Source organism: Micropterus dolomieu, linkage group LG13, assembly GCF_021292245.1.
Source record: "Micropterus dolomieu isolate WLL.071019.BEF.003 ecotype Adirondacks linkage group LG13, ASM2129224v1, whole genome shotgun sequence".
Lineage (NCBI taxonomy): Eukaryota > Metazoa > Chordata > Actinopteri > Centrarchiformes > Centrarchidae > Micropterus > Micropterus dolomieu.
The window spans coordinates 1,070,894-1,085,401 of record NC_060162.1 but is presented as its reverse complement, the minus strand read 5'-3'; the positions used below and the strand labels follow the sequence as shown (position 1 = coordinate 1,085,401).

The window sequence follows — 14,508 nt, the reverse complement described above, 5'->3', positions numbered from 1 at the left end:
AGGCACTTTCTGACAGAAAAGCCACAAAACGAAATTTGCGCTGGCGCAGTCAGCGAACACGTGATAACAATACATGAAGCTATGCACTTGTATTTGCTCGGTTGACACAACGAAAACGGCATCAATTTAAATGTAATTTGTTATTTATGAAAATAAATTGCACTTCATGCATGTATTAATTAATATGATTCTCGATTAAACTGTACAACGTACTTGAGGCGTTCTTTTGCAGAAAGACAAATCTCCGTTTGTGTTTGTGTTCTGAGCTCACAGTCAGTGTCACTGTTTCACCTCTCAGACTGACTGAAGTCCAGAAGATGAGTGTTTGTGTGGAGGAAGGGGAGGACAGAGCAGAGTCTGCAGTATCCAGCTGTCTGTCTATGAAGAGTGACCGGTCCAAAGATCTTGATCCTCCATCCTTCAGTTATGAACCTGGACCATCAGACACAAAGTAAGAGAACTGCTAACTCATTCAGTGTTTCTCAGGTTTCACTTAAACATCATAACTTGTTTGTACCAAAACATCCAACATATGGTTCAGCAGCAAATAAGCAAGAATTTATTCATCTAAGGGACGTCACTAGGATTGAAAGACAGGGTGGGCTTATGCGTAACTTGTGCTCACATCTTTTGTTACTGTATTAGAACTACATTTATGTCAACAACCAGTGAAGAGGCCAAGATGTTAATAGTGTTGTAGTCAAGACCAAGACCAGAGTTTATCGAGACCGAGACAAGACCAAGACCAGAGTTTATCGAGACCGAGACAAGACCAAGACTTTTAGGGGCTGAGACCAAGTTGAGGCCGAGTCAGAGGGAGGGCGAGACCGAGTCAAGACCAGTTCCCAACATTACATGACACACAATAAAAGTTGAACTAGATCACAGGTACTTCTCAAATTGATCTGAAAGATCCACATTCCCATTAAAAGACCCACATACAAACACTAAGAGCTGAAATCAACTACAGCATCTTTATTCAACACTCATTTTCTATGTTTACCATTCACTACAGCTGGGCGATATGGCCAGAAATGTTATCACAATAAAATAGTTGTATCATTTGATATCGATAATTAACACGATAAATGTCAAATCATTATTTTTTTCACATTTAAACGCAGGTGATAATTGTTGTTTTAAACTATTCTTTATGGTCAGAACAAACACTTGATGCCAAACAGAGGATCGCTTCACTAATCTTATGATAAAATCTTTTTTATCAACAAAAATGCATGAGTTACACTAAAACAAATCTTTTTCAGTCCGTTTTCAAACAAACAAAAATATTTTAATGCAAAAATTATTACTAATTCATTTGTGATTTAAATGAATTAACTCAAACATTTATATATTGTTATTGATGAAAATTATATCACTTTGATTATCATGTACTGATTATTATAAAACAATTTTTTGTGCAAGAATTAGGCTTTCTGGTTGACTCTTGTAACATTATTCTATATTTGATCACTCGTTTTTGATCTGCAACTGTGTATTCTTGCTCAAAATGATCTCTCTTAAAGTAAAGTGCCATGTGCTTATGGCTATACAGAGAAACCTATTTAATATAGGTTGCTCTGTATAACCTACCGCGTAACCCGGTCTGCACTCTGCTGTTACATCTCTTGGCTAGCTTAGCTTTTATGTTGGGAGCTGTATGCAGTATACAGTAGGCCTGTACATAGCCTACGCAAGCTTACACATAGCATACCTTTCTTTATGCTTTCTTTCTAAGTGGCAGTAAAAGTTAATAACTTGGTCCCAGCCGTCTCCGTAAGGATGCACTGCAGAATTGAGAGATTGCTGTGTGTTTTCTTCAGGACACTGTTTGACAGATTAATCCTTTATAGTTAGATAGCTAAATGTTATTACGAAGATTTTGCTGCCATATCTCCTCAGTCACTTTCTTTGAGTGCATGTGAAGGGGGACGGGGCAGGGTGACAGTCGTTAACGGTAACAACACATTTTTAATTAGAGTTATTGGTTGCATTTGAAAGAATAAGTTTTCACATCCGATCAAAATTTTAGGATTTTAACAAATAAATCAGACAATGCAAAAGCAATTATTGATATTTTAGTTTAGTTTATTTAGTTATGGTCTTGACTGGTCTTAAAATAAAATCCAGAGTCCTCAATGTCTGAGACCGGGACAAGGCCGAGTACAAAAGTGGTCTTAAGAACGGTCTCAAGACCAGGACCAGACCAGTATTTTATAGAAATCCTCATTGCTTATATGCTATTTTAAAGCTGCTAAGTTCAATGTTTTGCTCTAAACTGCATTTCGTTGTATTTTTGGATACATTTACAATAGAGTCTCATAAATCCTGAAATCTGTTAGTAGGGGGTCTGGGTTTACTCCCCCTGGGTCTGGTCCCACCCACATACAATGGTTGTGACGCCCATGTAATGTAGCTTTTAGACACATCAACGCTGTGGGGCCAGACTGAGTTCTTCTGTATGCTGTGACTTAAATGCTATCGAGCTGCTCGTGTAAATGCATGATAAAGTAATACACTCTCTCTCTCTCTCTCTCTCTCTCTCTCTCTCTCTCTCTCTCTCTCTCTCTCTCTCTCTCTCTCTCTCTCTCTCTCTCTCTCTCTCAAAGAATGCTATTTAATTACACTTATTACTGCAATGTGGATCGGTTTTGGTGATTTTGCTCTGCAGTTTGGCTGAATACAAGATACATAAGATAAGATATAACTTGATTAATCCCCCATAGGGGAAATTTCAGTCAACATAGCAGCTCAAAATAATATAAAAGAAAAGATGCAGTATTATCAAGTATCAACACACTATTTACACTATACAATCAATAATAATTACTTACAACCAGATAAGCGTCTGAAATTAAGTGAAATCTGAAATAGTCTCTCAGTTCGGTGCTGTGGTATTGTGGAGCCTGATGGCGCTTTGAGGCTCGGGGCTGGATGAGTCTGTGGCTAAAGTTGCTCCTGAGCTCCGCAGCATAGAGAGGATGAGAGGGGTTGACCATGATGGTTTTCAGCCTCCCTCTCATCCTCCTCTCAGTCACTGGATCCACACTGTCCAGTTCCATCCCCACCACCGAGCTGGCCCAGTTTGTTGGCGCCACAAGTCCCGATGCCCCCTCCCCAGCACACCACAGCAGAGAAGATGACACTGGCCACTACAGACTGGTAGAACATCCGCAGCAGCCTGGTGCTCACATTGAAGGACCTGAGCCTCCTCAGGAAGAACAGCCTGGTCTGTCCTTCCCTGTAGACGGCCTCAGTGCTGTCTGTCCAGTCCAGTTTGTAGTTGAGGTGCACCCCCAGGAACTTGTAGGTGTCCACCATCTGTACCCCCTCACCTTTTATTACAACAGGGATGTGGGGCCTCTTGCTGCTTCTGAAATCCACCACCAGCTTTGGTTTTTGCTGTGTTGAACTGTGTTGCTGTCACACCATCCAATGAAGCTCTCAATCAGGTCTCTGAACTCCTCCTCGCTGTCGTCTGTGATACAGCCTACGATAGAGGAGTAATCTGAGAGCTTCTGGAGGTGGCTCGTTCCAGAGTCAAGCAAAAGGGAGAAGTGTAGAGTGTGAAGAGAAACGGTGACAGTACAGTTCCTTGGGGCGTGCCAGTGTTCACCACGATGTCTGACAGGCAGCCATGCAGCCTGACATACTGCGGCCTGTCAGTGAGGTAGTCTATGATCCAGGCCACCAGGTCCTGATCCACCTGCATTACAGAGGGCTTCTCAGCCAGCCGGAGAGGCTGGATGGTGTCAAAAGCACTAGATAAGTCGAAGAACATGATCCTCAGGGTGTTGTGTGGCTTCTCAAAGGTGAGGCTACGTGGGGAGGGGGGTCCAGCCAGTGTTGTTGAGTCAAACCTGTTGAAAAACTGGTTTAACTCATTGGTTCTGTCCTTTGTCCCCTCTGATGCTCCTGCTGGCCTGTCTTCACACACCCCAACAGCTGTTGTTCTGCTTCAGCTTCCCTTCGATCCGATTCTTGTAAGAGTTCTTAGCCCTCCTCAGCTCTCTCTTCGGATCCCTCTGCAATCTTTTTCTTGTTGGATCCCAACAATAAGCCCTGGATCAACAGAGATTGGATGTCTCTGTTGATCCAGGGCTTATTGTTGGGGAAGCAGCATATCCTTTTGGTGGGGAAGATACTGTCCTCACAGAACCTGATGTAGTCAGTGACACATCGGGCCAAACCCTCAATATCCTCACCGTGATCCTGTTGGAACATTTCCCAGTCCGCTGTCTGGCTGCACCACTTCCGATTCCGACATGGCGCCTGTGTTTGGCTTCGCCGCTGCGGCTGGTTGTTTGTCCCGACTCGTTTTGTTTGTTTCCCGCACTATATTGCTATTAAGTTTGTCAACAGATGTTGTGTGTACTGCATGGGTGTACGATCGCCAAACAATGCTGTTGATCCGATCCTCCATGGTGGAGTGTGGTGACAGATGTACCTGGAGTGGTACAGGTGAGTTTGCAGCCCTGTTCATACGTCCGTCTGGAAAAAGGGCTGGAAGGCAGATTCATCTGAAAATACTCTTCAACGTGGGGGTCTTTGACTGTGACCCCAGACCTTCCAGTCTTCGTTCTGTCTTCCCTGACGTCCCCAGGACTCTGGTCCCAGTGCCCTGGAGAAACCCTACCACTGGTCGCGGTGTGTGTTCTGTGCATCTGAGGTCGCTGCTGCGAGCCTCTTTCTCTGCTTCAGGTGCACCACTCAGGATGCGTCTGATCAATGCCCGTTCAATTGCAAACAAGTCTCTTTTGCTCAGTGATTTATTTACTTCCAAAAACATGGACTTCATTTTGCTCACGGAGACTTGGCAACGGGATATGGAATACTATCACTTGAATGAGCTCTGTCCTGTGGACTGTAATTTTATCAGCATGCCAAGACACACAGGACGTGGTGGAGGCCTTGCTGTGTTTTAAAAAAAAAATGTTTTATCTGCCAGTCAATGAGCACTGGCACGTACTCTTTTGAACTTCAGATGACTAAGGTTGGTCGTTCGTTCATCCATCCATCCATCCATCCATCCATCCCATCCATCGTCAACCGCTTATCCTGCGTACAGGGTCGCGGGGTGCTGGAGCCAATCCCAGCTGGATCCTGCTCATGTTTCATTAACCAGCTTACTAATTTAATTTATAATTATGAATAAATTTTTCAGCCGCATTTCACTCGAGCTCTGTTCTTATTTCGAATGGCGTGGACGTTTGTGCACAGGCGTTTAATGATCACTGCACCCTGCTGTTGGACAAAGTGGCTCCTCTTAAAACTAGAGAAATTCCCTCTGTTATTACATCCGCTTGGATGAATGACGCCATTCGCAGCTGAAGGCATGTCTGTCAGAGAACTGAGCATTTATGGAAAGTGACTCCGCCTGCATCTTAAAGAGCTTTTAATAGACTTAAACAAAATTATCAAGGATGCTAGAGCCTCTTATTTTACTAATCTGATATCTGCCTGTTTTAAAAAAATAATAATAAAAAAAAATTCCTAAAGCTCTGTTTGATTATACTATCAACACTGTTTCTCCTGCTGTATGTAATGTCCCTGTGTTTTCAAATGTTGACTGCAACCACTTTTTGTCTCACTTTATGGACAAGGTTGGAGCTGTCAGGGCAGGCACTGTTCCATCAGCAAACCCCCATATAGTTAAACATCAGACTTTCAATACAGGACTCCTTCTGCCCCATTTCCCTAGCTGTTTTAAGCATGGTGTTATTCAGCCTATCTTGAAAAAGAACAATCTTGATGCAGCTTCATTTAGAAACTATAGGACTATTTCTAAATTGCCTGTTCTTTCAAAAATTCTAGAAAAAAGTTGTTGCGACCCAGCTAAATAATGTTTTGGATTCTCATAATATCTTTGATAAGTTTCAGTCTGGTTTTTGTAAAAAGCATTCAACTGAGACTGCCCTTCTTAGAGTCTCAAATTATATTTTGATGGCTGCTGATGGGGGTAAATGTTCTGTGCTGGTCCTATTAGATCTCAGTGCAGCGTTTGATACTGCTGATCACTGCACTCTGTAGACTGAAAACAACTGTGGGCATTACTGGATCAGCTCTGGACTGGTTTTCCTCATCTTTCTGAGCTTCTCTGTGTCCATATGGACCATATATGTCAGACTCATTTGTCCTGTGGTGTGCCCCAAGGTTCTGTGCTCAGCCCCCTGCTGTTCAGTGTGTATATGCTTCCTCTCGGAAAGATTATTGGTAGTTTTAAAATTTAGTTAAAATGCTATGCTGATGACATCCAATTATATTTATCTTTTAGTCCTCATAGGCTAGAAAAACTGTCCTTGTTGCACAATTGCTTGGCCTCCGTTAACAAATGGATGGATACGCTTTTTGCGTTCCGTCGGCATTACGTTGTCAACTGGCATTTGGGTCGGGGTCTTCTGCGTTTGCTTCGCAGTGCATCTGGGAGTCTTTGTTTTTTTTTTTTTTTATTTGATTTAATCTTTTTCTTTCTCCCACCCCTATTGGCTACTGGGGTTCTTGCCTGCCTGTTGCTGAGGTAAGTGTGGCACAGTCGTGGCGTCCCACTCTCACTAACAACTACATTCTTTAACAGGCTTATGCGCACACACATGTACACACACACACATACAGACAAATTCACCCACACGCACACAGACACACACAGACACAAACAAACTTAGGTTGTCCCTGGTAGAATTATTCCTGATGCTTTTCTTTCAGTTACTTATTTAAATTAATTATTATTCCAGCTCTCGTGGCTGTGTTGTGTTGCTTATTTAGTGTGCTGGACTGTTTCTTGTTTTCATTGTTCTCTTAGTTGTCTTAATATGTCAGCTGTTCATTGCTGCTGTTCGGCTGGTTGTCTTTTACTATTATTATTATTTTTATTGTTTGTGTTTGTTTGTTGTTGTTTTTCTCCTCCCCAAGCCCCCTCTCTGTTCTATTGCAGGTTTCGTTGCTTTCTGCAATTGGTGTTTCCCACAGCTTTTCCCTGTTGTCCCCACTTTCAATCCCCCTTCTCTTACAGGTGTTGTCCTTTCTCTGTGCTGTCCGTTTGTGCCCCCCCATCCCCGTGTCTGCCCCCCTGTCCGGCCCGGTGACAAATCAATACATAATTAAATAATAAAACAGACAAAGGAGTATTTTAATGCTCTCTTGTTAAAGTCATTTTGACAAATCTATGTGTTTTAAAAGTCATGTTAAATCTGTGGTTCGTTCCTGTTTTTTCCATCTCATTGCTAAGAGTAGATCTGTGGTTTCTAAAGTAGAGATGGAAATGCTTGTTAACATTGTCATATTATTCAGGGTCTTGTCTCCTCTGGTGTTACAGGTAACGTACTGTTTGAAGTTGCTCAGTGTCCTTGAGATTTTGGCGTGGTTAAAATCTCCGTTAATGATAAGGAGTGTGTTTGGACACTTTAATTTAAGGTGCTTGTAAGTAGTAATAAACAGTTAATAAGCGGTAATTAAAAATAAAATAAAATAAAACACTTAAAATGCTTATAAACACAAATAAGTCCATATATGTGTTAAGTAAAGCACAATTAACTCATTCATAATTGCTTATAAGACACTTATATACTGTTATTAGAAACGTGTCGATGGTTTATATACCTGTTAATAAACATTAATAAGATGTTTATTAACATTAATGACTTTATAAGAGTTGTTTAATAAGAAATTAAGAGATTTGTTATTTCCTTTAAAGACACTTTTTGTTAACTTAAAAAAAATCTCATTGTTTAAAGGCAGCTTATAAAATGCATTTTTATTAAGATTGATGTATGAATGAACACATTTATTATTTAGCACACTTATGAGCACTTACTAGAAAGTAAAAGTAAGTAAGTGAAAGTTGTTTATTAAAATTAATGACTGTTAATAATATCCCAAAACACATTTATTATTGGCTTGTAAGATATTTATGAGCTCCACCCAAACAGAAATTTGGCCTAGAGTTGAGTCAGAGTAGGGATCCCTCTTTATTAAAACTTTGTTAAGACTGCACCAAATTCCAAGTAGGAGTAAATGTTATGTAATTAAATCTGTGATATTAACAATAAAATGTTAATATGTTGAAATGTTAAAATGTTAATACAGAATATGTTTAGAATATATCTAGTTTAGAATTAATATGCATTTGTTAAACATATGACATTGTGCACTTGTGCATTTTTTTTTCTTTACAAAATGCATGAAGTACAGCCAATCTTCACACACACACACACACACACACACACACACACACACCTATATACTCAGTAGCGGGAGGAGCCCTGGAGGAGCCTCAATGAGTCCAACTTCCCTTCCAGTTCTGTTGGTCAGGAAACCCATTGCAGTTCAAAGGAGGAACATGCGGATCAGGTTTAAGGTAAGCACAGTTAGCTATATTTATACAGTCTTCAAAAGTTTTCAGATTGCACAAAAACAAGGCTTTATGTGTAATTTGAAGATAACATTATATGTCGATTTATTCTATTACCATGTGGCTAAAAGTTACTTCTGTGTGAAGCTTAAGCTGGTAGGTGGCTATAGGTGCTTCAGGTGTAATTGAAACTTTGCTAGTGCCGATAAAATAGTTGGTTCTATTTGAAGGTAACGTTAGCATGTAGCTATTAATGCATGCAGTGTAAGCTAACGGTAGTACTAGAATTTTATAGCAGCTTGAATAATGTCTTATGGTATCTTAACTTCGTTTTCTTTCAACCTGGACATTTGAAATTGGTCAATGAGACTTCTGCAGTGGCTGCGTGAAACAAGCTACAATGTAACGTTAATGGGCAGCTGCACACCTTCAATTTACATCCACAACATTTGCTTGTTTTGCCACTGACATGCTCAGATAATTGTCCATTATGGAAAAGATCCCTAAGAGGTTGACCTTTTGTTAAAGAGTAAGATTCTTTTTGTTTAACATGAAACATCCCTGAAATGCCAAACCCATCAGACTCCATTTAAATTAACTGTAATTTCAGTAAAATCATCATAAAACACACTTAATTTAAAGTCCACAGAAGCAATATAAACTAAACCTATCAAAAGCCATCTTGTTTTCCATTGTTCCAACAACCACCACTCTGTGTTGGTTGAAATAAACCCTAAATTCACCCATTTACATGTGACAGTATGCTGGCTCTATACATGCTAAAAGTCTTGATTATCAAATGAAGTCTGGTGTGTTTCTTAATGGGGATTTAGGAGATGTTTCAAAAATAATTTTAATCTTTAACAAAAAAGTCTCTCTCTGTACGGATCCTTTCTATACTTTTGTCAGACACTTTTAGTGTACGGTAATTGATTACGCACATTTACCCTATAGGATTATATACTGTGTGTGTGTGTGTGTGTGTGTGTGTGTACAAAAAAAAAAAAAGTAAGTTTAAATCTCTCTGGTATATTTCACAGATATGTGATGACAACGCCAGCCATCCAAGAAGTCCTCCCTTCATTTATACTCAACATCTTTGTGGAAAAGAAAAATCAGGGAGGGGGTCTTAAGGAGCAAGCTGGAATAGCCCATCGTGGCAGCAGCGGCCCTTTTTGGGATTCCCATTGTAGCACAGGCTTGCACCTACCTAATGGGCTACCTTATGGCTTTAGAACTAAACTATCCAAAGAAACTGAAATACACCAGGTTTTTCAGAAGATCTTCCTGGAGCTGCAGGATGGGAACCAAAAATGTTCCCCATAGTCCACGATGTCAAGGTCAGCTTACTGGCCTGAAAGCCATACGGACATTGTTGAAGGTGGAGGATTGAAAAACAATTCTGTACAATGTAATTTTTTTTTTATTCAAAAAATCTATTATACAAAATGTTTTCAGTTAATGTTAAAGAAAACATACTTGTAATTGCACTTTTTTTTTCAAACTTGTGTTTGGCATGAGTTTAATATAATGTAATTTTTGTTGCTGCGTTTAGATGAAAGTTATGAAACATGAAAGTTATGAAATGTAAAAAAACAAACATTTCCACAACAGATGTCTTAGAGTATGATTTTGTTTCACAACTACACTATTTAAAATATTCTGTTATATTTTCTTTTTTATTTATTATACTTTTCTTCTATTATTAGTTATTTTTATTAGCATTTACTCATCTTAATAAGATCACTGTTCCCATTTTAGTTCAGGTAGCTGACAAGGAGGATTTTTAATGATTAATAAGTGCATAATAAAGGATTCCATCTATCCATCCGTTGTCAACCGCTTATCCTGCGTACAGGGTCGCGGGGGCTGGAGCCAGCTGACATCGGGCGAAAGGCGGGGTCCACCCTGTCCATTGCAGGGCCATGCATACACAATAGGAGAATTTAGAGTCAACAATTAACCTAGACTGCATGTCTTTGGATGGTGGGAGGAAGCCGGAGCACCCGGAGAGAACCCTCGCAGACACGGGGAATAATTAAGGATTTATTAATTTAAATAAGAAACTGTTCCCACTTTAGTTCCAGTAGCTTCAAAGGTGCACGGTTAAGGTTGCCAAGTGCATAATAAAGGATTTATTAATTTAAATAAAACACTGTTCCCACTTTAGTACAGGTAGCTGCAAAGGTGCATTGATAATGGTTAACATGCATAATAAAGGATTTATGAGGCTTTACTAGATAGTAATACAAACCTCTTACAGTCTGATAACTGTCAATAAACATCCCATTAACATTGATAAGTGGTCTATAAACTGTTAAGCAGTTTCTAATAAGTGCTCATAAATTTCTTACAAACAATACTAAATGTGTTAATTATGCTTTAATTAACACTTATATTGACTAATTTATGTTTATAAGCAGCCTATAAGGTCTTATAAGTGTCTTATTATCTGTTAATTACTGCTTATTACAAACACCTTAAAATAAAGTGTTACTATATGTCATAATAATAAATATCATGAAAAAATTTAGGCTTTGCCTTGGTGCCTAGACCTGCCAACAAATGCCTATTGTTAGAAGAAAACAAAACAGCCCACATGTCCTAAGACCTGTAGACCACTACTGACTCCAGAATCAGCTGCCCTGCCAATCTTCCGCTTCTCTCTCTCTCTCTCCCAAAATATCTTCAATATCCATCTGGTTAATGAATAGAAGGATATATAACAGTTTCAACAGGGACACTACGACATTCAGTTTTCACTGGCTGAAATTATTTTGAAATAGGCTACTAGATATAGGTAATATTAATGTTGTTCACATTATCAACACTAGGGCAGCACGGTGGTACAGTGGTTAGCTGTTCACTGTTGCCTCACAGCAAGAAGGTCGTGGGTTCAAACCCTGGTTACCCCGGCCTTTCTGTGTGGAGTTTGCATGTTCTCCCCTTGTCTGCGTGGGTTCTCTCCGGGTGCTCCGGCTTCCTCCCACCATCTAAAGTCACGCGGACTAGGTTAATTGGTGACCCTAAATTGTCCTTAGGTGTGAGTGTGAGCGTGAGTGGTTGTTTGTCTATGTGTGGCCCTATGATGAATTGGCAACCTGTCCATGGTGTACCCCGCCCTTTGCCCGATGTCAGCTGGGATTGGCTTCAGCCCGCCGCGACCCTGTACGCAGGATAAGCGGTTGACAATGGATGGATGGACATTATCAACACTAGTGTTTTCCATAGTGTTTTCCTGTCTCTCGGTGTGTAGTAATGTTGCTTAGCAGCTCGGCAGAGCAGCGGTGAAAGGCAGCCACCCTTAGGGTCCTAGTGCCGGACCCCAAAGACGACATATTAGCAATTAAAACTTTTGGTGATAAAAAAAGGCCTGTTTATTTTCAATTACAAACTTGATTTTTGATTGCAATGCGATACATATGCTCTCAAAACATTTATTTTGCTTTAATTAAAAAGACACAAAAATACCTTCATATTAAATTATATGTATTGCAGTCACACCAAAAAACAAAACACACGAATAAATAAGAAAGCTAAATGCATAAGAGGAAAAGGCCAAGACAGCCTGGTGGTGAAGGATGGGCTAATGGTGCTGGAGCTATTTAATAACTAAGCTACACATGATGCAGTCACAGTGGGCATGAAGATGGTCTGAAAAGATTAATGAATCTCCTGTCACCCAAAAGTGGCTTAGATGAGGCTTCTGTTAGTAAGAGATCCCACACCCAGAGGAGTCAAACCTTCTTAATGTAACTGCTAACTAAAATGCGTGCCACAGGCAAAGAAAAATAATTGGTGCCGTCTTCCTCTTAGTATCTGTGACAGCTGTCAGTCACATACGGAAGCTGGAATCTGATCTAAGAGGACTCAGACAAACTTTTAAACCTCGTAATTATCAACAGCAGCAGCAGTTTGTGTGTTTAGAGCTTCCTGAATGGCTTTCATCAGAGAATTTGTCAATGATTCATGTGATATGACTAAAACATCTCACGGTTTGCAGAATTGAGTCCAACAGATGGAGAGCAGAGTCTGCAGGATCCAGCTGTCTGTCTATGAAGAGTGACTGGTCCAAAGATTTTATTCCTCCATCCTTCAGTAATGAACCTGGACCCTCAGACACAAAGTAAGAGACTGTTTTTACTGTAAGACCTGATGGAAGATGATGCATTGAGGATGAAGACAAAATGTTCTGCTAAAAGATTTAAATTCCTGATGCAGAACTATTAGTTCAGATACTGTTTCAAACTAAGATGGATCTCATTTTATTTCTGTAGCAAAACACCTGAGAACCTCCATTTCAGAATTTACACTTCAAGAAAATATTCATATATTTTTGCCCTCATGTTGATGTCACTGTAAAGATATAGAATGATTCAAAATCTAAAATGACTCGTCTCAGACTACTGGTCTACTACAATTAATTAGACCACCTCTAACCTCAATTCAAACTAACTAACTCAAGCTAAGCTGCCCAGAGTGACTGTAAAACAGTGAAGGACATAATCAGCTCTCTTTAATGGAGGCTTTTACTGTGAAGGAGCTGCAGGAAGTGTTGAGTTTGTGTTAATAACTAACTACTATTTTAGTTCTAAAGAAATGTCTTCACAGAGAGAGGAAGAGGAGTCCTGTTTCTGTGGAGGAGCAGCCGTCCTGCTGTGCTTTGTGTCAGGACGTCCTGAAGGATCCAGTCTCTACCAGCTGTGGACACTGGTTCTGCAGACAGTGCATCACCTCATACTGGGACCAGTCTGCTTCATCAGGAGACTCCTCCTGTCCCCAGTGTAGAGGTAAGATCCAGAACCAGAGCTGGACTGCAGACAGCCAGTCAGAGCAGCTCTGTACAAAGTAAGACTGTTCATCTGTCTGCTGATGTCGTCATGTCTGAAAACAGGACTTTCTGTTTAATTACAGGAACATTTGGTTTTTAATATTATCATGAATATCATCCATCCAGAAACATTTGATTTATCTGGATTCTTGCTCTCTGTTTAGTCTCTGTTTAGGTTATTTGTTCTTCTCTTTCAGCAGATAGTGGTCTGCAGGAGGTTTTAGATGAACATAAGATCAGTCTGAGGAGGAGATGTGAACGTGTGACTGAAGGAAGTGATGAAACAGGAAGTGGAACCCTCCTCAACAGGATCTACACTGAGCTCTACATCACAGAGGGACAGAGTGAAGAGGTTAATACCCAGCATGAGGTGAGGCAGCTTGAGACAGCTTCCAAGATGGAGACCCTCCATGACACTCCAATCAGGTGCCAGGACATCTTTAAAGTCTTACCTGGCCAACAGAGAGCCATCAGAGTGGTTCTGACCAACGGCGTCGCTGGCGTTGGAAAAACCTTCTCGGTGCAGAAGTTCACTCTGGACTGGGCAGAGGGCTCGGAAAACCAAGATGTCAGTCTGCTGGTTCTGCTCTCGTTCAGGGAGCTGAACTTGATCAAAGATGAGCAGCACAGTCTCCTCACGCTGCTCCATGTTTTCCATCCAACATTACAGAAGGTCCCAGCAGAGAAGCTCGCCGTCTGGAAACTGTTGTTCATCTTTGACGGCCTGGATGAAAGCAGACTTTCATTAAACTTCAACAACAATGAGGTTGTGTCTGATGTCACACAGAAGTCATCAGTCAACCTGCTGCTGACAAACCTCATCGAGGGGAATCTGCTTCCCTCGGCTCTCGTCTGGATAACTTCCCGACCTGCGGCGGCCAATCAGGTCCCTCCTTCATGTGTTGGCAGGGTAACAGAAGTACGAGGCTTCACTGACGCCCAGAAGGAGGAGTACTTCAGGAGGAGAGTCAGTGATGAAGAGCTGTCCAGCAGAATCATCTCACACATCAAGACCTCCAGGAGCCTCCACATCATGTGTCTAATCCCAGTCTTCTGCTGGATCACTGCTACAGTTCTGGAGCACATGTTGACTACAGAGCAGAGAGGAGAGCTGCCCAAGACCCTGACTGACCTGTACTCACACTTTCTGCTGGTTCAGATAAAGAGGAAGAAGCAGAAGTATGATGAGGGACATGAGACGAGTCCACAGGAGCTGACGGAGGCTGACAGGAAGGTTCTTCTGAAGCTGGGGAGGCTGGCGTTTGAACAGCTGCAGAAAGGAAACATCATGTTCTACCAAGAAGACCTGGAGCAGTGTGGTCTTGATGTC

At 40.9% G+C, this 14,508-nt stretch overlaps 1 protein-coding gene across 1 annotated transcript in view; it reads left to right on the top strand.

Moving 5' to 3' along the window:
- Positions 1-412: 412 nt before the first annotated feature.
- The window catches only part of LOC123981787 (NACHT, LRR and PYD domains-containing protein 12-like), a 42,296-nt gene continuing 28,200 nt past the window's right edge, over positions 413-14,508 (top strand). Inside the window, exons 1-4 of the mRNA XM_046066968.1 lie at positions 413-451; positions 12,351-12,473; positions 12,959-13,137; positions 13,376-14,362. Coding sequence (XP_045922924.1) covers positions 12,403-12,473; positions 12,959-13,137; positions 13,376-14,362 — 1,237 coding nt within the window. The 5' untranslated portion in view covers positions 413-451; positions 12,351-12,402. The remainder of the gene's footprint in view (positions 452-12,350; positions 12,474-12,958; positions 13,138-13,375; positions 14,363-14,508) is intronic.